The sequence below is a fragment of the Lucilia cuprina genome, chromosome 5 (assembly GCF_022045245.1).
Source record: "Lucilia cuprina isolate Lc7/37 chromosome 5, ASM2204524v1, whole genome shotgun sequence".
Lineage (NCBI taxonomy): Eukaryota > Metazoa > Arthropoda > Insecta > Diptera > Calliphoridae > Lucilia > Lucilia cuprina.
The window spans coordinates 55556633-55582164 of record NC_060953.1 but is presented as its reverse complement, the minus strand read 5'-3'; the positions used below and the strand labels follow the sequence as shown (position 1 = coordinate 55582164).

At 33.0% G+C, this 25532-nt stretch overlaps 6 protein-coding genes across 9 annotated transcripts; 2 read left to right on the top strand and 4 right to left on the bottom strand.

Annotated features, from left to right (window-relative positions):
• The first annotated feature begins 302 nt into the window (after positions 1-302).
• Positions 303-9287, top strand: LOC111678519 (importin-7). Of its 2 annotated transcripts, none has more exons than XM_046951968.1 (11): positions 303-567; positions 4440-5173; positions 5248-5424; positions 5491-5636; positions 5688-5824; positions 6883-7794; positions 7872-8048; positions 8123-8256; positions 8318-8517; positions 8591-8860; positions 8928-9287. In XM_046951968.1, exons 1-11 carry the CDS (start codon positions 478-480, stop codon positions 9122-9124), a joined length of 3174 nt encoding a protein of 1057 aa, XP_046807924.1. In that variant the 5' UTR covers positions 303-477; the 3' UTR covers positions 9125-9287. The 2 variants fall into 2 exon arrangements, with proteins under 2 accessions (XP_046807924.1, XP_023295663.1); XM_023439895.2 differs by having other exon boundaries at positions 304-567; positions 5715-5824.
• A 3129-nt stretch (positions 9288-12416) lies between these two features.
• Positions 12417-15073, bottom strand: LOC111678516 (apyrase). Its single transcript, XM_023439892.2, has 2 exons — positions 13743-15073; positions 12417-13022 (listed from the first exon to the last, which is right to left on the bottom strand). Exons 1-2 carry the CDS (start codon positions 14837-14839, stop codon positions 12725-12727), a joined length of 1395 nt encoding a protein of 464 aa, XP_023295660.1. The 5' UTR covers positions 14840-15073; the 3' UTR covers positions 12417-12724.
• A 163-nt stretch (positions 15074-15236) lies between these two features.
• Positions 15237-16416, top strand: LOC111678517 (2-aminoethanethiol dioxygenase). Its single transcript, XM_023439893.2, has one exon. The coding sequence runs from the start codon at positions 15348-15350 to the stop codon at positions 16107-16109; it is 762 nt and encodes a 253-aa protein (XP_023295661.2). The 5' UTR covers positions 15237-15347; the 3' UTR covers positions 16110-16416.
• A 57-nt stretch (positions 16417-16473) lies between these two features.
• Positions 16474-18860, bottom strand: LOC111678515 (lariat debranching enzyme). Of its 2 annotated transcripts, XM_046951469.1 has the most exons (3): positions 18674-18860; positions 18098-18345; positions 16474-18041 (listed from the first exon to the last, which is right to left on the bottom strand). In XM_046951469.1, exons 2-3 carry the CDS (start codon positions 18292-18294, stop codon positions 16613-16615), a joined length of 1626 nt encoding a protein of 541 aa, XP_046807425.1. In that variant the 5' UTR covers positions 18295-18345; positions 18674-18860; the 3' UTR covers positions 16474-16612. The 2 variants fall into 2 exon arrangements, with proteins under 2 accessions (XP_046807425.1, XP_023295659.2); XM_023439891.2 differs by lacking the exon at positions 18674-18860 and having other exon boundaries at positions 18098-18645.
• A 1264-nt stretch (positions 18861-20124) lies between these two features.
• LOC111678518 (39S ribosomal protein L36, mitochondrial) lies at positions 20125-20813 on the bottom strand. Its single transcript, XM_023439894.2, has 2 exons — positions 20673-20813; positions 20125-20598 (listed from the first exon to the last, which is right to left on the bottom strand). The coding sequence occupies exon 2, from the start codon at positions 20596-20598 to the stop codon at positions 20170-20172; it is 429 nt and encodes a 142-aa protein (XP_023295662.1). The 5' UTR covers positions 20673-20813; the 3' UTR covers positions 20125-20169.
• Positions 20814-22595: 1782 nt separating this feature from the next.
• LOC111678514 (SUMO-activating enzyme subunit 2) lies at positions 22596-25244 on the bottom strand. Of its 2 annotated transcripts, none has more exons than XM_046952370.1 (5): positions 25152-25244; positions 24927-25092; positions 24698-24852; positions 24347-24634; positions 22596-24262 (listed from the first exon to the last, which is right to left on the bottom strand). In XM_046952370.1, exons 2-5 carry the CDS (start codon positions 25068-25070, stop codon positions 22738-22740), a joined length of 2112 nt encoding a protein of 703 aa, XP_046808326.1. In that variant the 5' UTR covers positions 25071-25092; positions 25152-25244; the 3' UTR covers positions 22596-22737. The 2 variants fall into 2 exon arrangements, with proteins under 2 accessions (XP_046808326.1, XP_023295658.2); XM_023439890.2 differs by having other exon boundaries at positions 24927-25088; positions 25152-25170.
• Between the last annotated feature and the right edge of the window lie 288 nt (positions 25245-25532).

Below are 25532 nucleotides of genomic sequence, written 5' to 3'. Positions count from 1 at the left end.
TCTAATCTTGTTCGTTCGAATACCCTGATTTTTTGCAATTACATGAAAAAATGTCCCATATCAAACAAACAATTATTTCATAATTTATTTGTACATATACATTGCTTGAGAATAGTAAATAAAAACCAATTTGTAAAAGTTTTCAGCAATTTGTGATAGCCTATGGCAATTTATATACAAAATACGCTATAAGATTTCAAGACGTCTGAACAACTTTCAGTCACGGCGTCTATGAAATTTATTCGGCGGCTAGGTTTGGTCTTCTTTAAGCCAAACCGGCGCTGGGCTCTCTGCTCGCGGGTGCTAAACACGTTTCTTCCCGTTGTCGATAGAACTACACGATTCATATTTTTTCCTTAATTTTCGCGAGTTATTTGCACATTTTATAATTATTTAATTAAAATAATTAAATACTAATTGTGTAGTTAAACTACGGCAATTGTTCGTGAATATAGTTGTAAAGGAATTAAGCAAAATATGGATGCCCAAAAGTTGACAGAATTGTTGCGTGCAACAATTGATCCCAATCCTGAACAGAGGAAGGCGGCAGAAGACCAATTGGCACAGGTTAGTACCATTAAATTGGTTTTCCTTTTTTTTCGTTCTTACATGTAAAATGCATATTAAATTTCGATTGATTATATGGATTTTTATACAGAAATTAACAATATGCTATGCCGCCTTAATGGCGGATGACGTTTTCTAGCTGGGTGGGAGTGAATGTACAATTTGTGAGGCTAAAGTGCTATATTTGCTTTTTTTATTATTTTCTGTGCTTACTAATAACATGCATAAGCAAAAAAAAAAAACATGTGCTTTTTAAATAAATTCATTTTATTAGCATTTTATTAACAATGCATTTCCAAAGGTTATATTTTTTTAACCTTTTTTAACTGTGGAAAATTTGAAATTGATAAAAATTTTAGAAACATTCATTATTTCCGAAATATGACCATGTTTAAAGGTGCTTTTAAAGGGTTTTTGTTTCTTTTCCATTCTATCGTATTTTAGCATTATTAGTACTTTATTCTTTTTTGAAAAGTTATACGAATTTGCAATTAAAAAGAAAAGAAATAAGGAATATAGGTGTAAAAGAAAATTGCAAAATCTAATTAGAAATAAAAACAAACTTTGACACATTGTTGTGTTTGTGATTGTTTTGCAAATGTTTTTAGGATAAGATAGAAATATAAATTGAGTTGTATTAATATTTAAAAATCTGTACAAGAATTAAAATTTATGTAAGATTTTTTTAATTTTTTCGACTTATCAATACTCAGTAGAGGGACTTTTAAAAAATAATTCTAATTTCTAAACGATTGTTCAGATTTGAATAAAATTTCACATGTCTAGAGAGAATGTCAAGTTTAAATTTTGAATTAGGACATCAATTTCTAAACGATTGTTCGGATTTTAATAAAATTTTAAGGCTGGAGTACTCCACTCTGCAATTTAACAATCTGCCAATTCTTCCTGCAATCACCCATGCCCCTTCATGAACAGCTTGTCTTAAACAATTTCTAACCTTTGTAACATGTCTCTAGTAAATAGTGTTTAACCTATGATATAAAGTTCAACCTGTCCTGTCCTCTGTATGTACCTAAGACCCTCTGGCTCAATCAAACATCTTTCCTGCAAAATAAACATCATAACACATTCAAAATATGCTTTTTAAAATTTTAATTAAAATTATTTTTTCTTTTTATTTTTGACAAAATAACTTATTTCTTTTTTTAATTAACCTTTCTCATGTGAGCATTAACATTTTTATATTATTCCAGAGCGAAAATAATCTACACTCTGGAGTAGAAATTGTTTGACTCTGGAGTGGCTTAAAACGAGATAGTCAAATTTAAAATTATGTTGATATGAAAAAGAAAGAAATATAATTTGCTGGAGTGTGGAGTACTGCAGCATTGTGAACGTAGCTTTATGGTCTAGAGTAGAAGTATTGTTAAGTTAAAATTTTTTCAAATCGATAATAAATTAATTAGGGAATATTTAAAATGTACAGTAATAGCATTCAATTTATGCAAATATTATTTACCAAAAATTTGCATACATTCATGTATGTACTTAAATAATAAATGAAGATTTTGCTTAAAACAGGGTGTGGCCATCTGAATATTTTTCTATAATTACACAAACCAACAACAACAAATAAATACAAAAACATACCATACATCAAAGTATACTTTTCTAAAGGATAAAATTGCTTTGGTCTTAAGTACATGATATATATGTAAGGTTTTTGAAAAAAAACGTACTTTTTTGGCAATTTTTGGGAAGTAACAGGTCGAAATTCAATCTGTCGAAATATGAAAATACATGTAAATTGTTTTTGTCAATTTATGGTTTTTTCAAATTAAGGTTAAGATATCTTAAGAAAGGGATAGGTTAGGTTGATAGAAGGATGTATACTACATCAAATCCGAAGAAATACACCTAGGCCACTATCGGGCCTGTTGTCCGCTCCACTTCATAAAAAAAAATGTTCAATCAGTGTTGTTTAAGAATGTTATTTTCGGAATAACATCACTTCCAAGATACTTGGATCTAACTTCGACGAATACCTTAGAGTGGCAAAGAAAGTGCTCTAGAGTTTCACTGTCCTCTCCACATGCTCTACATTCGTTTGAATCCGCACATTCAATTTTGTATAGATGTGCACGTAATCCTCACTCAGAATACGTACCATCATACTAACCTCAGACTTGCTCATTTTGAGGATATTTCTCGTCTTGCTCTCATCAGGGTGACCCCATAGAATCTTTGTGGTTCTACCCACTGTTTCATTATTCCAAGAGGCCTTATGGGCTTCTCTTATTCATATTCTTAATTCAGCTTTCGTTGCATCAAATGGTTTTGCGTTTGTCAGGTTAACTACATCGAGCACCCTTCCCTTTAAAGATGTGCACGTAATCATGTGTATCCACTCAGACTTGCTCATTTTGAGGAGATTTCTCGTCTTGCTCTCATCAGGGCCACTCCATAAAATCTTTTGGGTTCTACCCACCGTTTCATTATTCCAAGAGGCCTTATGGGATTCTCTCATTCATACTTTTAATTCAGCTTTTATTGCGTGGTTTTGCGTTTGTCAGGTTAACTACATGGAGCTCCCTTCCCTTTAAAGCTATTACATTCGCCCTTTTGTTGTCGACTACTCCCGAGTGGCCTGGTATCCATATGATGTAAACCTTGCCTCTGCGAGAGTATTCAGTTAAAGCTTTCTTACAATCAAATACGGCTACTTTGTAAAACTAGGTTTAACTTACTGTTAGATTAAACTTGGAACAAATTTAGGCGGACTTTAACCGATAATTGTGTTTTTCAGTTTTGGATTTAAGTTCAGTTAACTTTATTAGTATTGTCAACTTTTCACTCAAAAACATAAACAATGAACAGCTGTTTTTTGCAAATAATACTTTTGTAAAATGAAAATTTTTGAAAAAAATTAAAAAAACCATTTAAAACAATAATAAATAAAACAAATAAGAAAATTTACTTAAAATATTAAGTTTTTGTTCTTCCGAAATCATTGTGTTATTGCATTTTTCATTGTGTTTTTTTTCACTTATAACTTAAGTTAAATTGACCAATAACACTCAGTTAAACTAAGATTATAAGTAACGTTACTGTTAACTGAAAAACATAAAACATATATTAAACTAGGTTTAAACAAAGAATGTAGATTATCTTTATCTGAAAAAACGCTCTAATTAACTTTACTGATTACTGAAAAACACAAAACATATACATATTAAACTAGGTTTAAACAAAGAATGTAGATTATCTTTATTTGAAAAACCCATTTAAACTAGGTTTAAACAAAGAATGTAGATTATCTTTATCTGAAAAACCCGCCCCTTATTATGTTAATCTTTAGCATTTACTTTTTAAACTAAAAAAACTTTAAAAAATTATATTAAACCTAAAAAATTTTGAAAGTAGAAAAAGATCCTCAATTCCAAATAATTACAAATATTAAAGAAATAAATGAATCAATAAATTTATTCAGAAAATTCAATTAAATTTTAACAGCACGTGTTTGTAAAATTAAAATAATTGTACATATAGCGTAATGGTATTTGAAGCATTTCCACACAAGGCAAATAGATACTCTGAAATAATTCTTTGCTTTTTTTTCTTTTTTCTCTCTTTATATATATAAAATTTTTAATTATCGTTTAAAGATGACGTATCATAAAGAAAGAATAATTAAATATTTAGCACTCTTTATATGTACATACACATTTTAGGTTCATTTACCAAGAAAGCAAGAATGGAAAAAATGTAATTAAACAATGAATCACTTTTAAACATTTGTTACTCTTTTTCACATACATACATAAACAAAATGTTTAAATTTAATGTATTAATGATGTGTTTTTTTAAATTAATTTATTAATTTAAATCTTATGTTTTTTTTGTAATTTAAGATTCATAAAATTATTGGATTTGTACCAACAATTTTACAAATTGTTATGCAAAATACAGTCGATCAACCTGTTCGTCAGGCTGGTGCTGTTTACATTAAAAATATGATTTCTAGCAGCTGGGCTGATCATGAAGTAGCACCCGGTGAACCCATACCCTTTTCGATACATGAACAAGATCGTGCTATGATCCGTAACTCGATTGTTGATGCTATTGTACATGCTCCCGAAATTATACGAGTACAATTATCGGTTTGTGTAAATCATATCATTAAAAATGATTTTCCTGGACGTTGGCCACAGGTGGTTGATAATATTAGCATTTATTTACAAAATCCCGATATGAATGGCTGGAATGGTGCTTTGGTTACTATGTATCAATTGGTTAAAACCTATGAATATAAACGTGCCGAAGAACGTGTTCCACTCAATGAAGCCATGAATCTTTTATTGCCCATGATTTATCAATTGATGGTCAATTTGATGAGTATTGAAACGGAGCAATCGGTTTTAATGCAAAAGCAAATTTTAAAAATTTACTATGCATTAACACAATTTAGTTTGCCATTGGATTTGATAACAAAAGAAATGTTTTCACAATGGATGGAGATATGTCGTCAAATTGCCGATCGTCCCGTACCAGATTGTTCTCATTTAGATGATGATGAAAAGCCTGAATTTGCCTGGTGGAAAACTAAAAAATGGGCTTTACACATTATGGTGCGCATGTTTGAACGGTATGTGTTGTTGTTGTTTAAGAAAAAATAATTATAATTATAACTCCACTCTTACTATCTCTTTCACTCTTTAGCTATGGTAGTCCCCGTAGTGTGGTTAGTGATAAATACCAAAAGTTTGCCGAATGGTATTTACCCACCTTTACTCAAGGTGTCTTAGATGTTTTACTCAAGATATTAGATCAATATCGCAACCGCATTTATGTTTCACCACGTGTTCTAACTGATAACTTGACTTATATCAAGAATGCGTAAGTTTTTAATAAAAAAATTAATTAAAAATATAATTTTTAATTTTCTTTTTTTTTAAATTAAAGTGTAAGTCACGCTTTCTCTTGGAAATTGATTAAACCTCACATGGTTGCCATTATTCAAGATGTTCTCTTCCCTATTATGTCTTTCTCCGATCAAGATCAAGAATTGTGGGAAACTGATCCTCATGAATATATCAAATTGAAGTTTGGTAGGTATTATATTAATATTAATCACATTAAATATGTTGGGTTTTTTTAAGGAATTGTTCAATATCTTATCCCTACAGATATTTTCGAGGATTATGCTACTCCTGTTCCAGCTGCTCAGTCTTTATTGCATTCATGCTGCAAGAAACGTAAAGGAATCTTACCCAAAGCTATGAATATTATTATGCAGGTAAGTTGTACATACATTTTATCTATCTGTTATTGTTGGAGCGGGTTGATCAGATCTGGCTCTAAGTATCTTATGGGGAATCTTATGGACCAGTCTTTTTTATCGTGTTCGATGACTTTGACGATATCGAATTATATGATTTGACGACTTTTGATTTTAAGATCGGTCATTCCAAAGCTCTTGTATGATGTCCATTTGAGATTTCCTATTGAATCGTCAGTAAGAAAAGCCTTCCTTGCTTTTTGACTGTAAGCAAGTTTCTCCAATAGATCGAATTTAACTTCTTAGTGACATCGGCTTCACTGAATGAGTCACTTGACATCTGAAGACCATCTAGGTTAAGGACAGTCATGTACAAAACCCATTCCTCTCCTCCGGCTTGTCCGAATTGTCCTTGCATGTAATTAGGTCGACCAGTATGTATCTACATTGACTTTAAGGGGAGTTGTTAGCTAGTTACGATGCCCTGGCCTCCGGTAAGTTAGTGTTTAGTGTCCTAGTTGTTTCCAAGACAATTGGATCTTTGCACAATAACGACCCGAGTCACACTCCGCCAAAGATTGTCAACCCAGGGACAGCTGTATCAACCGAATGTTTTTCCCCACGAAAGAACTATCGGCCGCAGTTGTACTGTTAAAAAAAACAACAACAACTTACTTTTTGGGCTACGGTAGGTTAGTGTTTAGTGTTTTAGTGTGTTAGACCGGGGGTGATGAGTTCGATTTCCACCTGAGACACTGGTTAAGGCGCGCACAACAGGGCCGATAGAGATAGAGCCATCCTGCTTTCAAACTAACTGATTCTTGAAAGACTGGCTAGCATTCAGGTACTGCTACCGTTTACCATAAATAGTGCTCAAACAACGACCGGTAAAGCCCTTACAACGCAAAGTACGAACCTTGGGTGTAGAGAAATCGTATCATATACAAACATCTGATAGATGGACAGTTGATTAACTTTTAGTTGTTATCCTTAGATAACATTTGTTTTTAGCAAATATATGGAATCTTAGTACGAATTAAAATATATTTATTTCGCCCTCCTTTTCTTTCCTAAAGATCATAACATCACCAAATGCCGATAATAAACAAAAAGATGGTGCTCTACACATGATTGGTACTTTAGCTGATGTTCTACTAAAGAAACGCATCTATCGTGATCAAGTTGAGAACATGCTTACCACTTATGTATTCCCTGAATTCCAAAATCCCGCCGGACATATGCGTGCCCGTGCCTGTTGGGTTCTACACTATTTCTGTGACATTCAATTGAAAAATCCACAAATTTTAGGAGAAATTATGCGTTTAACTACCAATTGTCTGTTGAACGATAAAGAATTACCCGTTAAGGTAGAAGCTGCTATTGGTTTGCAAATGTTCCTTAGTTCACAAGATGCTGCTGCTCCCTATTGTGAGGGCCAAATCAAGGAAATCACAAAAGAACTATTGACCATCATACGCGAGACTGAAAATGAGGATTTGACAAATGTTTTGCAAAAAATCGTATGTACTTTCTCGGAACAATTATTACCGGTGGCCATGGAAATCTGTCAACATTTGGCAACCACCTTCAGTCATGTACTGGAATCCGAGGATGGTGGTGATGAAAAAGCCATCACAGCTATGGGTATATTAAATACCATCGAAACTCTTTTGACTGTTATGGAAGAACATCCCGAGGTAATGAGTAATTTACATCCAATTGTCATCAATGTTGTAGGTCACATCTTCCAAAACAACATTACCGATTTCTATGAAGAGACATTCTCTTTAGTCTTTGACTTGACATCGAAAACTATTTCCGCTGAAATGTGGCAAATGTTGGAACTTATCTATCAGGTGTTCAAAAAAGATGGCATGGACTATTTCATTGATATGATGCCAGCTTTGCACAACTATGTGACAATTGATACACCTGCTTTCCTTTCGAATCCAAATCGTCTATTGGCCATGTATGATATGTGTAAGAGTGTAAGTTGTTTTACAAGTTAAAATTTGGATGGAGCCATTGTTATTATTGCCTTTTGTTTTGCTTTGTTTTTGTTCAGATGTTGACCAGCAATCCGGGTGAAGATCCTGAATGTCATGCTGCTAAACTTTTGGAAGTTATTATCTTGCAATGCAAGGGACAAATTGATTCTGTAATTCCCATGTTTGTGGAATTGGCCTTATCACGTCTAACTAGAGAAGTTCAATCTTCAGAATTGCGTACTATGTGTTTACAGGTATTTACTCCCTCTTATATTCTTTATTTCATGTAATCTTTTACTTTACTTTTAATGTGGTAAATTATTTAAAGGTTGTCATTGCTGCTTTATACTATAATCCTCAATTGTTACTTTCCATTTTGGATAAAATGCCTCAACCCAATGGTGAACCCATTTCCTCACATTTCATTAAACAATGGTTGTTGGATACCGATTGTTTCTTAGGGTAAGTATTCATAAACATTTGGTTATTACAACAAAAAAGTAATGGAATTGTGTCTTTTCAGTATTCATGATCGTAAATTGTGTGTTTTGGGTTTGTGTACTCTTATATCATTGGGCGATGCTAAGCCTGCAGTACTGAGTGAAGTTTCTGGTAAAATTATTCCATCTTTGATTTTACTCTTTGACGGTTTGAAACGCGCCTACGAATCGCGTGCTCAAGAAGAAGAAGAGGAGGAAGAAGAGGAAAATGACGATTGTGAAGGTAATGGATTTTTTTTGGGGGGAGAATAAATGGTATACATTATAACATGTTGTTTTCTTTTTTTCATGAGTAGAAGCTTTGTCCAGTGATGAAGATGAAATTGATGAATTTGCTCCAGATTATTTGGAACAAATTGCTTCATTTAGTAAAACTAAAGCAGCTGAAGCTGGTATTGAAATGAAAGCTGTTATTAAGGACGATGACGAAGAGTCTGATGATGATGAAGAAGAAAGCATTGATGATTTAAATGAAACCGCCCTAGAAGGCTTTACTACACCTTTGGACGAAGAAGAAGATGAAAATGCCATTGATGAGTATGTTGCTTTCAAAGAAGTTATTACAGGTAAGATAGAAAATACACGTTTTTTTGTACGTTCGAAATATTAACTTTTTTGTTTTATATATTTTAGCTTTATCTACTCAAGATCAGGCTTGGTATTCTGTACTCACTTCTGGTTTGACACCAGAACAAACTAAAGCCTTGCAAGAAGTAGTTGTTACAGCCGATCAACGTAAGGCTGCCAAGGAATCGAAATTAATTGAAAAACGTGGTGGTTTCTCATTTACCCAACAAACTGTACCCTCTTCCTTTAAATTTGGGTCATAATAATGACACCACAGCAAAAGATTTCTTCAGATTTTTTATCCCTTTAATATTACATTTGCTAAAACGATAAAAAAAAACAACAAACCACAACAACAACAACAAACAAATAAATATTTAAAACGAAGAATCATTTTCACAATCTTGTTTTTATACTTTTTCTAAATGAAATTAAAAAAAAAAAAAAACTATAATCTGTCCAATTTTCTATTAAAACCAAAAATAAGAAAAGATTGTGAAGAAAACTACATACACACATACTTCAGAAGAAAACTAAATTTTAATTTATAACATATTTTTATTGTAATTTTTCTTTCTTATGTATATTTATTATGAAAACAAAGAACCAATAAAAAAAACTGTAGTAATTGCACGCTTTTGGTTTTGTAAAAAAAAAACTATTCCAAAAAGAAAAATAACGATTATTATAGTAAAAGAAATTATTGAATTTTTTTTAAACTTTAAGACTTTAAAATGTAAAAAAAAACAACAAGTCCTTGGTATTTTTTATGACGTATAACTTATATACTCTGTTTTAATTTTTCAAAACAAACGCAAAGAAAAACTACAATTGTTGCAATTATTACGTTTAATGTAAAAGTGAATTACACATATTTATGCTAGAGATCTCATTGAATGAGAATGAATGAAGTTAAATGTATTGTAAATTAAACGTGTCGCCAAGGCATTAATTAATTAATTTTCTAAAAAAACGCTCATTTTTATTTAATTTTTTTTTTTATAAATATTTTTGCGAATTGTAAAATCCATCGACACATAATGTTGACTTATAATACAATAAATAAATATTTTTTAAGCAGGTTAACGACTTTCTCAAAAAAAGTATATGCGTTTCAATTAACCTTTTTATTCATTATTAAGTGTACATTTATTTTTCTATTTAATTGTAATTGCAGGAATATATATTAAAAAAAAAACAAATTTTTCTATGTCTATATACGATGAAAAACGATACACATACTACATATATTACAAAAGAAATGCATGTAAAAAATAAAAACAAAACAAAAAAAAGTATATTGAGATTGTTGTGTTGCAGTTAATTTTGTTGCTTCTTTAAGGAAAACTAGAAGAATTATGAGAATTCGTTTTTAAACAAGAAATTTACTCGGGTTCGGTTTACAGGATAGACTTGAATTAACAGTAGACTTTAGACTAGACTCCATGTTGCGGGTAGGTATTACCCAAAAGGAGAGGCTATAGAAGGCAAAGCTCGCTGGAGTGTTGGCTTTGGATTGTTTCTTTTTGTCTGATTGTATTGTCAAACTTGTCCTCCTTATGTGTTGTTACACCCTACACCACTTTAGTGGGGAGAGTATATTGGGTTTGTACTGATGTTTGTAACATACAAAATATTCATCCTATACCCACCTTAAAGTATACCAATCGGCAAAAAATCATTTTCTGAGTCGATTAAGCTATGTCCGTCCGTCCGTCCGTCTGGCTGTCCATGTAAACCTTGTGCGCAAGGTACAGGCCGCAATTTTCAAGATAATTGGATTTGGAATTTGGCACACACGCTTCTCTTGGCCCAAGGACGAAGCCTATTGAAAATGGTTGAAATCGGTCCATTATTTCGACTAGCCCCCATACAACCGTACCTCCCCAAATATGGCCTTTTGGCTTATAATTAATTTAAATGATCTATTATGTTAACAAAAGTCGACAAAACTTAGTTTTATATAACTTTAAATGATACTACCGATTTTTGTAACAATCGGGCTTCATTTGACCCTATCCTCCATACAAACTCTCCTTCAGAAAATGACTTAATGATCAAAATTCACTTACAAACACTAATAACACTTTTAAATTCTACATAAATAATAAAAAATTCTACATAAATAATATTAAAAAAATCTCTTTTTTTGCCAAAAAAAAGTAAAAATATTCCGAAATAAAGTTAAAAAACAAACCAAATGCTTTTTTTTAATAATCCCCAATTTTAACATACATACTGACTGGTGTAGGGTATCATATGGTCGGCTACGACCGACTATACATTCATACTTGTTGTTCTTTATTTTTGTTTAGGATTTTCTATATGTTTCCTTTCTTTGGTTTTGCATGTTAACTTTTTTGATGTCCGTCCACGAATGTTGTTTACTACATGTGGATTTATTGGTCGTTAGTCAAAATGATGCGGATGCCGCTACGACAAGTTCGGGAGGGCAGATGAGACTGTCAACTGTCTCAGGATTCTTCGTGTGGTAGATTTGTTGTTGTAGCTTCGGTGTTAAAGTAGTGTTTTTGTAATTATTTTATTCACTGTTCGGTGTTGTGCCTGGTGAGCAGGGTTGGAACCGCCTGAGGTCAGAAACATGCCAAGCTAGCAGGAAACCTCGCCAGGAACACCATCCTTAATATATATTTATATTATATATTGGACTATAGACTAGTCTACAGACTATAATATAGACTTGACTATAAACTAGGCTACAGAATGGACAATAAATAGACTACACTATTGGCCTTATTCTTCTTTTTTGGGTTTTAATTAGGATGGTGGTGCATTAAGCACTCATATTGCCAGGTTATCACACGTTTGTCTAGAGAAAACCCCACCAGACGACCTATGTATATAAGTTGGAGCATGCGGACTTAATTTCATCAAAAGTATTATTGGTCTCCACCAGAAATAAATTTTAGAGTTTTAATGGTCTCCACCAGTATATATTTGAGTTTAAATGATCTAGACCAGTCAAAAACATAACCTCACTCTGAGGTAAAACGAAAGAACGCAACAAGCACAAGCCTGACCGTCCTTAAGAAATAAAAACGATGACGCGAGAGTTGTTCCCCAACTCACACCTGGGCCCCTATTCTTCATTTCAATTCGAATCGAAATTTTCTTCGTTTATCAACTTTGGTATTCTGCATTTCGATTCCTTACATTCGTAAAGCATTGAAACGAAATGGAATTGCTTCTTCTTTTTCTAACGATCCAGTTTTTTGTTGGAATACCTTTTTTCGATCGTTGTGTAAATGAAAGGGTAAACATAATCGAAATGCTGCTAAACGACTAAACCTATTTTTCTAAAATTTTCAAAATTTCAAATGGGGGCTAGGTGAAATAACCACTTCAAAGGGCTTTGTCCCTGGGACAATAGAAGATTATGTACCAAATTTCATTGAAATATCTTCAAAATTTCAAACTGTAGTTTGGTTGCAAGGTTTACATAGACGGATAGCCGGACGGACATAGCTAAATCGATTCAGAAAATGATTCTGTTCCTCCTCTATTCGTACTAAAATTTAAAAAAATATATATATATATTTTACCAAGTTTTTTTTCATTAAAAATTGTTTTTATTACTACATATCTGTTTAGGAATCAGATGGTTTCATTTTTTACCATTTTCTTTTTTTAAGTTAAAAAATAAATCACACATTAGGTAAAACGTAAAACTTAATGCTATTGTACATACACATATTTAAATATTCTAAAAATATATAATTCATAATTTTAAATATCATCTAAATAAAATTTGATTTAATAAATTACAAATAAACATACACGGGCTAAAAACATAAGAACTCAATATGAAACGAAATGATAAAAGATATTTTCAAATTTAACAACTAAATAAATTCGAATCCTTCGTATTTCAAATCCGTTTCAATATGTTGCTCGGCATATAACGTTTTACCATATATATCAAATGCTGTTATAAATGTTGTTGTCTTTCCGTTCAGTTCTTCGGTTTTTAGTGCTACTATTATGCGATCATCTGTACCGGGTATGAATTTAAATGAAGAAAATCCATGTGTGGTTTGAGTATTAGCAGAATCTAATGGCACAGTTTCGATTTTATTAAAATTTTCATCGGCTGAGATTAAAAGATTGCAACCCATATGTTCATCGCGTGTTTCATTGTATCTTTGAGAGAGGAATTAGTTAAAAGGATGATTATAATCTTATTAAAGGGTTTTTGATATTTATTTGCTTTCTATTAAAAAAAGCTTTACATTTGTAAATCAATAAAGTTTTAAATTACAATATAAAATATGCTCGACTAAAGTATTCCATACACTAGACTACATCCTACACTTGACTGCGGACAAAACTATATACTAGACTATATACTATACAAGGGTATGTTTCAGACTTTAGACTGCAATAAAAATTTGACAATATACAAGAATCTACACTAGTCTATAGACTAATCTAGACTAAAGTATTCCATACACTAGATTACATCCTACACTTGACTGCGGACAAAACTATATACTAGACTTATATACTATAAAAGGGCATGATTCAGACTTTAGACTGCAATAAAAATTTGACATTATACAAGACTCTACACTAGTCTATAGACTAATCTCGACTAAAGTATAACATACACTAGACTATATCCTACACTTCACTGCGGACAACACTATATACTAGACTAGGGTATGTTTCAGACTTTAGACAATAAAAATTTGACAATAGACAAGTCCCTACACTAGTCTATAGACAAATCTGTAGACTAGACTTTAGACTACACTAAAGACTTAACCATAGGTTACACTATAGACTACAAACGATTAATTACGATATTTTTGCCATTTTATTGTTATTATAATTACAAATATCTCAACAGTTTCTACTTACTTTTCCTTTGAACATCTTCTGGGCAGGAAGAACCATTTTCTATGAACTGACGACCAGACGCCACTCTCATGTATCATATAGCCCGGCCAGCTTATTTGCGAAGACTCCTGACGTAATCGTTTGAAATTATACGACCAATCTAAAGATCTAACTGAGCCTGAGGGCGTAACTACCTTAACAAACATAGGATTTTCATTTTCAAACTCCCCTGTCCCCGTTGTCCATTCCTTACCCATAGAGCCAACATACAACAAATGATCTTTGACAGTAGCCCATTCAGATTTAAAACCTTTGGCACTGTGTCCATTACCATCGAGTAGTATTATCCATGGTATAGGCGGTTTATCTGTATTCGTTATATCGTAAACCAAACCAGTGCGATCGTCAAAACTAAGCAATTTACCATTAAAGGTTACAATTTCAGAGAGTTCCATGCCACGGCCTTTGAGTGAAAAACTTGATTCGAGCACAGACGGTTCACCACTATCCCAATTAATGGTAATTTCATCTTTTGATGTTATATATGTGAGGTGACCTTTCTTAAGATAACTTCTCCATAGGGTAGCACCATTGTTTTCAACTTTTGAATTGGTATCTAAGTCGGCCACCATGGCAATGCGAAATGTTATCATACCCGGTCGACCCACTATGGGCTGAGTTAAAGGATACGTGCTATTGTAAGAAGAAAATTCATCTTCCACCATGGCTTTACTATTAATAATACTGCTACTGCTGCTAGCACCCACCCGATGTCCACTGGTGGAACTGGCATAATTCTTTAGCCAAGCAGCATCCGAGGAAGACGTACTGCCGCGCACATAATAAAATAGTATGAATAGTGCACATACACCAGCAATAAGCATTGCTATATGATAATTAAAACGTACTGTTCTATTGCCTATACGATATGTGGGTGGCGTCCGCAAGGCGGAACGCCAATCGCGACTATACATTCCCGGGCGCTGATGGGATGTTCTAGGAGTACTATTGTTTAGCTCTCGATAAGAATATTGATTATGCGGCGTGGATGTGCTGGCAGAGTCAAATGATGTCGTGGCGGTATTTTTATGATTAGCATTAAACAAATAGTTATTCATTTAGCAAGAATCTATTCTTACGTTTTTATTTTTTTTATACAGACACATACATAACTTAGAATAACTATTGTTTATTTTATATGTAGTGTTTAAATTCTAATAACTAATTGATTTTCGTTGTTTCTTGCATGTGCTAATTTACTTTTGTTTTTAATTAAAAAAAATAGAAGATAATTATTTATTTTTTTAGAACTAAAACTACCCCATCAGCTGTTTTATTAATTATTGACAGTTTGTTGGTTGGGTGTACTGTATACAAGGTGGCATCATTAGCCCAGCTTATCTTTGTTTACAATTTTTTATACATAGACATGTATACAGGCATCGTAAACGCACGTTTGTCAAACTCCATATTAAAAATTGACAATTACGCTTTCGCTCGCAAGTGCTGGTACCTTGTTAAGTTTACCATGCTTAACAAAAAATATTAAGACATTTCTAAAACATCTGTGAAGGAGAAAAAAAGAAAAGTTTTTGGAACATTTGTTTTGTGGGCATTTATGGAAAAATGTCCTCCCATTTTGTGAATGTATTGCGACAAGCTTTAAAAACTTTCGATCGAGCCAATCAGACTGCATTCAAAAGTAACTTAACTTTATTGAAACAGTTAACAGATCAACTTTCCTACCGAGACATACAAATCAATCAGGATGAATTGTTTAATGATGATTTATTTTTGCGTCCGGGTAGGGCACCATGTACTTTTATGCATATATTCGAAAATGAAACAGTTTCGATGAGTGTCTTTATAATGCGCGGAGGTTATACGATGCCGCTGCATGATCATCCTTGTATGCACGGTTTACTTAAAGTTTTGCATGGTCAGTTGAAAATACAATCCTATACACAGGATGTGAAAGCAAACGAAGCGTTAAACAACAAGCAGATTACAAAAGAGATAGATGTTATAAAGGAAGAGGTAAAATTTATGAAACCGAATATGGACTGCACCTTGCTAACGCCTAGAGAATGTAATTATCATGAAATCACAGCCGTAGGTGGTGTGGCAGCATTTTTCGATATATTAGCACCGCCTTATGATGCCGATGTGCCCGGTATTGGTCCTAGAAGATGTAATTTTTATGAAGCCATTACAAAGTCCAATCTCGAGGCACATAGTGGTGGCGATGCCAAGAAGCCACGAATACTAGCGATACTTCAGCGCATACCTGCTCCCTTAACATACTATTGTGACACAACTGAGGCTCATGAATCCGTTTTGGAAACCGCCTTTCTTTGCTCCAAGGAAGCGTATAGTGTTTTGCCATGATTAGAGTAAGTTTAACACAGGTGAATACTACTAATAACATTAGTGGAAAAACGCTTAGGAATTGATGTAAAACAGAAGCCAAATAATTATTTAAGTCTGTGTGTTTGTTTGCTTGTTATTAGGAGTTGTACTTTATTAATTGAATTGAATAAAGTTTAAACATCACACTCAATAAGTAAATAAATCGTTATATGTATGTGTATGTAGGTTTAAAGATTACTTTAAATAATGAATACGTTCCAAATGTATTATTTATTTAGCATCAATAATTTAATAAACAAATTTAAAGAAAAACTATCGTAACCAACGGAAACTGTAAAAAAATCTGGTCCACAGGTTTTAAAATCAATCGAGAAATTATTAGTTTGGTCACCAATTTATAATATTTATTTACACACAATGGTTTGTTAGATGAGAAAATACAAAAAAAAGTAATTTTAAAAATAATAATGGACATTACAACAAGTCATTTAAAATTAAATATTGTGCTACATTTTATTGTATTACGCTGCTGCTTTTAGTTCTTCTGTGTCTTCATTTTCTTGATAAATTTCCTGATTACGCCTTTTAAATTTTTTAATTGGTGGTTTTGCAGAAGTTTCATTTAATGTTAAAGCGGGTGTCTCTTCCAATGCTACAGCTTCCACTACATCTGTATTTGTCTCAACAGTATCTGTCTCTTCATCCAAAGTGATTTCTTCTGTATTAACAGAAACATTTCCCTCATCAGATTTCGGTTTAGGCAAAATTAAACCTGAATTACTTTTACGTTTTAAAGGACTACTGGCTGTTAGACATGCACCAGAGGTGTTAGAAGTATTTAGACTAGTTGATTGCTGATCATCTTGTAGTATCGAATCACTTAAGGCTGAATCTTGTGTGTTATCGAGCGTACTCGAATGGCTCAATTCATGACCACCCATTAACATGGCTAAAGCTAAGGGATCATCAATACCCAATGTATCACAGAATTGTAATGATTGCGGATTAATTTGTGATTTTGGTTGTTTGTAATGCTGTCCTTTGCTATATGTGGACGGATCGAAAGCCTCAACTGTACGACAAAAATTGTGGGGAATTTTCATATCATTTTCGAATTTTTGTCGCACATGTTGCATTTCTTCTTCGGTGGGTGTAAAATTGAAACGTTCACCATTAGTGCTCTTTTTGTTGGGTAGATAATAGTAGGCTTCTTTGACATTTATCAAATGATTGGTTAAATATAAAATAGTCAACCATTCCAAATCATATTCAAATCGTAAGTCACCCTCATCATCTGTATAATTTTCCGAATTGATGTCAAGAATTTGTAAAAATCTACGTTTAGGCAAACACTTGTCTAATGCTAAGAATTTTGTAAACGAAGGTTTAACATTGGCATTGTCTTCTTCATTTCCGTCATCCTTCATGTCATTTTCATGGGGCACAACGGCGGCAAATTTACAATGCAAATGAGCCGCAAACCAATATTGAGGTTTTAACAAATTAAGCAAATCTTCACAAGGTCTACTGCCCAACTTGTCGTTATCCATTTCTTCCCGTAAAAATGGTTTGAAACGTGCTAGCTGTTGTTTATTACCGAAATTGTAAATTCCTTTGGGCCAATCATGTGACAAACAGATATCTACCTTTCCCGAAAGTTGTTTCAAGCGGAACACCTCTAACTGACGCACATGATAAACGCTGCGTTTTGTACTATCCGTATAGGGCGAAAACTCAAAGCGTCCACGTAAAAAGTCATGGCCTTTATATATGCCAGAAATGCCCGCAATTCTGAGACCATTGACTCTGACAACACCAGCATAACCCAAATAATAGATATTAGGGGCCACCCAGCCGCCATAAGGTAATTCTTGTAAATAATTGGATGCCTCATGATTGCCACCTATGAATATGGTCAACATAGGAGCTCTCAATTCTCCGCTATAGTATCTGCAAGTAGAAATACATTTTATATTTGAAAAATAGGATTATTTTGCATAACTTACTTGTAAAATGTACAAATATCTTGATACTTTTGGGAAACCGCCATTGTTTGTAAATCTTCCATATTACGCGTGGATTGAAAATCACCACAACAAATCAACATATCAACTTTTATATTATCACGTTTTTCCAATTCCTTTATGGTTTCATAAATTTTCTCGAGCTCTCCGTGAGCACAACCTTCAACTGCGATTTTCATTTTTATAGCAGTTTTTTAATTTTATACTTTTTTAAGTATAAACAATTGAAAATTATTTTTTTTTTTTTTTGTGATATTCTTAAGTTGGCGGTGTATAAACACACAAATTGCCAGGTTATCACACAACACGTAACTTAACAAGTACGCGAATATAACAATCCAAAATATAACAAAAACTGGGGTGAAATTTATGATTCACCACCAAATGTAGTCTAATACACTTCCACAGAATACATCTGTAAGCGTGAAAGGTTGTGAGCATAAAATAAAAATAATAAAGAAAATTTTGAAAATTACAAAAGAGGAGTCATTTTACACTCCTTTATAAACTTAATTAATCCATAAAAGTCCTCTTTATTATAGGACTTTAAAATTGAAATTTAAATAAAAATTTACTTATAACACCGTTTGTTTACAAACTGTCAAACAATTTGTTGCAATAGTGTGGCTAACTCAATTTTTTTTTCGTTTTTATGTAACCAGCGTTTTCAATATATCAATGTTGCGTTTTTAAAAAATATATATGTTTTCTTGGCGTTTAAATAATTATTTCTGATTCAAAATTTAAATATTCAGTACAATTTATATGAAACAATTATCTTAAAAACTCCTCCAGGTAGAAGTTATTTTTAATTCTGAGAATTGTACTTTAAGAGGTATAAAGAATTTAAATTTTACTAAACACTAATTGGTTTAAAACATGTTCTAACAGGTAAAAATATTGCACATGTTATTTTCAAATTTCAATCCTCATCATAGTTTAAAAACCTATTACTGTAATATAAATACTATTTTTGGAAAACCCAAATATATTATTATGTTTTATATTTTCTAAAAATTCTAAGAATTGTTTGCAAACTTTAAGAGTTGCTAATAAGCAGGGCAAGGATTTCTAAGCAAATGCTTGTTTGTAGTTAGTAACTAATAATAATTATAACTTTTAACTAGTTTTCTTTTCGAATCAAAGAATTTGCTACAAAATGCCATGGAATTGCTGTTGCATATAAATGCATAAATTTCATATTTCTAACATTTGTATAACTTATTTTGCATAGTTTTTAATTTGCATATAGTAGTAACCAAGGTTAGCCGCTAAGCTATCCTTACCGTTATAATACCGATATCGAAATAATCAAAGATGCCGTTAACACTAAAATATCTATACCGAAATAAGTCAAAATACCAATACCTTATCACCGTTTCGAAATGGTGGTTTTCGAAACCTTGGGGTAGTACCAAAATAAAGCATTTTATTTGTTTTTTTTAACTTTATTTCGGAATATTTAACTTTTTTCAAAGTGGAGTGGGGGAAAATATGGCCCTATCCTTATAAATGTTGGTAGGGGTAGTTAAGTCAACTTCAAAGTTATTTATGAAGAATTTAAAAGTGTTATAGTGTTTATAGGTGAATTTTTACCCTCAAGTCATTTTCTGAAGTGGAGTTTTTATGGGGTTAGGGTAAAACGAAGCCCGATCATTACAAAAATCAGTAGTGTCAAAGTTTTATAAATGTAAGTTTTGTTGACATAATGATCATTTAAATTAATTATAAGCACAAAGGCACAGTTCGGAGGGACTGTTGTATGGGGGCTAGTCGAAATAATGGACTGATTTTAACCATTTTCAATAGGCTTCGTCCTTGGAAACCAAAAGAAGCGTGTGTGCCAAATTTCGACTCAAAAAAACGATTATAAGCCAATTATAAGCCGGTATACGACGAAAATTTTTATATGTATGTTACAAACATCAGCACAAACCCAATATACACTCCCCACTAAAGTGGTGTAGGGTACAAATATATTATTATATTTAAAATTGAACTAATATGGATATTAACAAGAATATTTTTTTATTTTGAAAATAATTTTTAACAATTTAATAGGGCCTTACTTTCGATTGTGTGGCATGAGTAAGAATCCATGATTTATATTCCCGTTTCTTCATTGACATTTGCTTGTGGCGCGGATGTGTTGGACATATGACATAATGCCTCTGTTGGCGTACAACGATATAGCAATCTTTACAACGACGCTTTAGACGACCCTTAACCTTAAAACCAGCAACCTGGTTAATTAAAGAGGAGACGGGAGCGAGCAAACGTTGTAGACTGCCAACTACGGATATTGGAGATAGCACGCTACTAGCAATTGGGTTTTGGGTTAATGATGTTTCCGTCGTAATGTTTTTCGGCAAAGGTTTAATCATCATGTGAAAATTACGTGCAGTTGTGTTAGCCACAGGAGCGACTAATTGTTTAAAGCCATTGTGAATTAATGGGGCACAAATTTTTGTGGCAAACGACATCTGGAATAGAATTGATTATAAATTTTTTGTGTTTTAATGTTTACTTTTAATAAAATATATAAAATTGTAAAAACCTTTCTGCAATTTCAGTGTCTTCTTCTTCAACGCACTGCGCCGACATATATTAATGTCGGCGGCGACTGACACTAACTATGACGTCGGCGGCTTAAAATCGAACGTAAACCGGAAAAGTTTTCAAATACGTTTAGCTTTTAAATGTTCAACGATTTTAAATAACAACCGAATCCGAAAGATCAGAAAGTTGAAAGTTCATAACAGAACAAGCACAAAAGAGATGGATAAAAAAATTTTTAAAAATTAAACACAAATCCTTCCTCCATGTTTATAAAACATCTTGCAGAAAATTAGTTCCTAATCGATTTTTTTTTTTTAAATAAAAGTGATCACAGATTTTAATCCTTTTTGTCCTAGGGCCTTAGTTTAGCCAGAAATGGACTTTTATGTTTTCACTCAAAATTTGGTTTTTAGTGGGAAATACAAGTGATCACAGATTTCAATCCTTTTTGTCCTAGGGCCTTTAGTTTAGCCAGAAAATTGACTTTTATGTTTTCACTCAAAATTTGATTTATATTGGAAAATACAAGTGATCACAGATTTCAATCCTTTTTGACCTAGGGCCTTTATTTTAGCCAGAAAATGGACTTTTATGTTTTCACTCAAAATTTGGTTTTTATTGGGAAATACAAGTGATCACAGATTTCAATCCTTTTTGTCCTAGGGCCTTTAGTTTAGCCAGAAAATGGACTTTTATGTTTTCACTCAAAAATTGGTTTTTAGTGGAAAATACAAGTGATCACAGATTTCAATCCTTTTGTCCTAGGGCCTTTAGTTTAGCCAGAAAATGGACTTTTATGTTTTTACTCAAAAATTGGTTTTTAGTTGGAAATACAAGTGATCACAGATTTCAATCCTTTTTGCCCTAGGGCCTTTAGTTTAGCCAGAAAATGAACTTTTATGTTTTCACTCAAAATTTGGTTTTTATTGGAAAATACAAGTGATCACAGATTTCAATCCTTTTTGAACTAGGGCCTTTAGTTTAGCCAGAAAATGGACTTATGTTTTCACTCAAAAATTGGTTTTTAGTTGGAAATACAAGTGATCACAGATTTCAATCCTTTTTGTCCTAGGGCCTTTTGTTTAGCCAGAAAATGGACTTTTATGTTTTCACTCAAAATTTGGATTTTAGTGGGAAATACAAGTGATCACAGATTTCAATTCTTTTTGTCCTGGGCCTTTAGTTTAGCCAGGAAATGGACTTTTATGTTTTCACTCAAAAATTGGTTATTATTGGAAAATACAAGTGATCACAGATTTCTATCCTTTTTGTCCTAGGGCTTTTAATTTAGCCAGAAAATGAACTGCTATGTTTTCACTCAAAATTTGGTTTTTAGTTGGAAATACAAGTGATCACAGATTTCAATCCTTTTTGTCCTAGGGCCTTTAGTTTAGCCAGAAAATGAACTTTATGTTTTCACTCAAGAATTTGTTTTTATTGGGAAATACAAGTGATCACAGATTTCAATCCTTTTTGTATTAGGGCCTTTAGTTTAGCCAGGGAAATACAAGTGATCGCAGATTTCAATCCTTTTTGTCCTAGGGCCTTTAGTTTAACCAGAAAATGGACTTTTATGTTTTCACACAAAAATTGGTTTTTAGTGAGAAATACAAGTGATCACAGATTTTAATCCTTTTTGTCCTAGGGCCTTTAGTTTAGCCAGAAAATGGACGCTTATGTTCTCACTCATAAATTGTTTTTTATTGGGAAATACAAGTGATCACAGATTTCAATCCTTTTTGTCCTAGGGCCTTTAGTTTCGACAGAAAATGGACTTTTATGTTTTCATCCAAAAACTGATTTTTTTGCGGGAAATACAAGTGATCACAGATTTCAATCCTTTCAGCCTTCATTTGTATAAAAACCACTTTTTAAGTGAAAATCCTTTTATTCCTAAGGCCATTAAGTTAGCCAGAAATTGTTTTGTTTCTGAGTTATTTTATTTATTAAGATTGTTATGGGACGACCTTTAGTTTATTGTTACAAAAGATACAGATTTAGTTTTCCTTATTTTTTAAGTCAAATTAAGAAAGTTTACAGTTGGAATATATAAATTAAAAAAACTAATCAATATTTATTACATCTCCGCCTGCTTCAGGAGCAGAAGTTCGAGAACGTTTCGATTGAGTTGGACCATTTTCATCCTCAGAATCCAATACTTCAGTAACGTCATCATCATCTGTTGGTTTACGTTTAAGGGCAACAGATTTTTCTGGGCTTTTTACTTGCAATTTATCGGTAGCGGCAGTCACCTGTTCCGCTGTTACCTCCGACGGTACTTTAATTTCAACCACATCATCATCGTCCTCTTCTATAACACACAGATCATCGTCATCATCTTCAATAACTTCACTAATACGCGCCTTCTTTGATGTGGAGGGTCCATCGGCCATATCATCATTTTTACCATTTTCCTTTTCATTTGCAGAAGTCGCCTCTTTTTCTTCTTTAGGTTTAAGTTGGTTTTTATCAGCAATAACTTCGAACATGGGCTCATCACGCTCAGCATCAATATGCATGATAATTATGCTTAGTTCGTAGTTCTGGAAGAAATCATCACATTTAAGTAAGACACCATCAACTATTTCCATTTCAGACAATAGTTTGCCCTCATTGCATTCAGTTTCTCCCTCCTCTGAAGAGATTACAACCACACCTTTGGCATCTACTATAACATCCGGATTGACCATATTTAAAGTTTTTATTAAAACTTCATCGCGGAATTCTTTAATATGCATACGCTTGGTATCGACACGCAAATGTATGGCCGGCTCGGCAGCACACACATAACAATTAGGATTGGGAGCGGTAAGGAACTTTTCGGGAACTAATAACTGTTGGCGTGGATTGGGTCTTAAGCGCATATAAACGGATTTGCATTTATCCAATTCGTTTTGTAAGACCTTAAATGTTTGCAAGACCACTACACCAGCAGTAATGGCATTTGTTGTAGCAATGGCTGGTATAATATTACCAGCCATGGATTTTATTTCAAATCGTGATTTACGTGCAATTTCAAATATATATCCTCTAATATTAGCACAAGCAGCAACAAAATCCATAGCTGGTTGATCATCCTTGTCCCATACTAAAGAATCACCTTCTTCTATTTTTTCGAGATTTGCTTTCAATTTCTTTAAACAGTCCGCGAAAACACCGGCACATTCAGCTAAAGACCAAGTTTTGTGATATTGACGCATATAGGCATCATCTTCTGATTCACCTTTTTTCAACAAAACGCTTTCCCATTTAATGGGTGTCGGAGGTTTACGGGATTTCCAAAGATTGGACATTGATAAAAGATATTTAATATCATCATAAAAGAATTTATTGAAAAGTGTTTCAGCATCATAATTGCTCTCTTTAGCCCATTGACGGGTATTTACACGTACCACATTACCATCCTTTGGTACTGTAGACTCTTTATTCTCATCGGCAGATTTCATTTCCATATCTCCGCCGGCACTATCACCTGCGGCAGCATTATCATCAGCAGCAGTTTTTTCTTCTCCACTTTCAGCTTGTGCTTCGGGATCAGCAACATCAGGAGATATATCCTCATCATCGACAGTTTCACCAAAAAGTTGACTAAAAATATACATGTAATAATGTGTTTTATTTCTATATGCCAATAACTTGGATAGATTTTAAGACGTCACAAAAAAAACTTACTTGAATAAATGTTTAGCCCACACAATGCAATGTATTGGCTCCGATGGTGTATTACGTATAGTACAACCAGGAAAGCTCTTTTGGGCCGCTTTTGGTGTACACTCGTAGCACTGAGTTAAGCCCTTCTTTATCAATTCCACCTGACCATTATAGCCGGCGGTGCCACTTTCAATCAAAGGCACTTCGGCATTTAGACACATTCGATTAACATGATTACGAGCGGCACGATTGTCTAAAGCATTAAGGACAACATCAAATTTCTTAAAGAAATTAACGCCATAATCAGTTCTAAGGAAAACATGTTCATTGTAATTATAGAATGTATTTCCTAAAACATTATGTTACACTTACGCCATAATACTATCGTGATAAGCCTTAATTTTTACATCCGGATTAAATTGTAAAGCACTTTCGCGAGCCACCTGTGCTTTGGATTTACCCACATGTTCGCGATGGAATAAAAATTGACGATTCAAATTACTCAAGTCAATGGTATCCAAATCAATCTAGAAAAAGTCGAATTTTTATGGGATATTATAAATAAAGGAAAACTTATTCGATTAATATAGTTCCCACTAACAATTTCGATTTCTGGAAAACCTGACAATACTAAATTCTTTAAAATTTCACAACCAATACCGCCAGCTCCGACCACCAACAGTTTGGAAGATTTAATTTTTTCCTGTAGAGTTGTGGGAAAAACACCATCTAAAGAAGCCGCCATTATCTTTAGCTATTTACACTTTCTAAAAAACAAAATTTTTATTGGTGTTTTATTTAAAAAACTTTTAATAAAAAAAATTACCTTGTTTTTGCAAAAAATATGGAAAAAATAGACGCCGGTTTACTGAATATAGTGTTGGCAAGTCAATGACTACTAAGTAATCGATATTTATATAGCCACGGTGTAGTTAGCAAGGTACCAGCACTTGAGAGCAAACGCACGATTGCCAATTTTTTGTATGGATTTTGACAACCCTGCGTTTTTAACTTGTATACAAATTTATGTATAAAAAATTGTAAACAGTGATCAGCTGGACTTATGATGTCACCTTGTATTCAGTGTATTTATAAAGTGATGACCAGGGAAACCAAAATATGCAAATGCATGTTTTTTGTGGTGCGTCGTATGGACTCATGGATAAGATATTTACACGTTTCAGACCAATTTGAGAATTTTGGCATC

What these genes read in the sequence shown, in the direction of transcription:
- LOC111678517 (XM_023439893.2), top strand. Translation starts at nt 15,348, where the DNA reads ATGTCCTCCCATTTTGTGAATGTATTGCGACAAGCTTTAAAAACTTTC.
- LOC111678519 (XM_046951968.1), top strand. Translation starts at nt 478, where the DNA reads ATGGATGCCCAAAAGTTGACAGAATTGTTGCGTGCAACAATTGATCCC. An exon ending in TGCGTACTATGTGTTTACAG is followed by an intron (nt 8,049 to 8,122) that starts GTATTTACTCCC and finishes AATTATTTAAAG; the next exon opens with GTTGTCATTGCTGCTTTATA. An exon ending in TTTCAAAGAAGTTATTACAG is followed by an intron (nt 8,861 to 8,927) that starts GTAAGATAGAAA and finishes TATATATTTTAG; the next exon opens with CTTTATCTACTCAAGATCAG.
- LOC111678518 (XM_023439894.2), bottom strand. Translation starts at nt 20,598, where the DNA reads ATGTCGTTTGCCACAAAAATTTGTGCCCCATTAATTCACAATGGCTTT.
- LOC111678515 (XM_046951469.1), bottom strand. Translation starts at nt 18,294, where the DNA reads ATGAAAATCGCAGTTGAAGGTTGTGCTCACGGAGAGCTCGAGAAAATT. An exon ending in GATATTTGTACATTTTACAA is followed by an intron (nt 18,042 to 18,097) that starts GTAAGTTATGCA and finishes TTCTACTTGCAG; the next exon opens with ATACTATAGCGGAGAATTGA.
- LOC111678516 (XM_023439892.2), bottom strand. Translation starts at nt 14,839, where the DNA reads ATGAATAACTATTTGTTTAATGCTAATCATAAAAATACCGCCACGACA. An exon ending in AGAAGATGTTCAAAGGAAAA is followed by an intron (nt 13,023 to 13,742) that starts GTAAGTAGAAAC and finishes CCTCTCTCAAAG; the next exon opens with ATACAATGAAACACGCGATG.
- LOC111678514 (XM_046952370.1), bottom strand. Translation starts at nt 25,070, where the DNA reads ATGGCGGCTTCTTTAGATGGTGTTTTTCCCACAACTCTACAGGAAAAA. An exon ending in TATCACGATAGTATTATGGC is followed by an intron (nt 24,635 to 24,697) that starts GTAAGTGTAACA and finishes TGTTTTCCTTAG; the next exon opens with AACTGATTATGGCGTTAATT. An exon ending in TGGGCTAAACATTTATTCAA is followed by an intron (nt 24,263 to 24,346) that starts GTAAGTTTTTTT and finishes GTATATTTTTAG; the next exon opens with TCAACTTTTTGGTGAAACTG.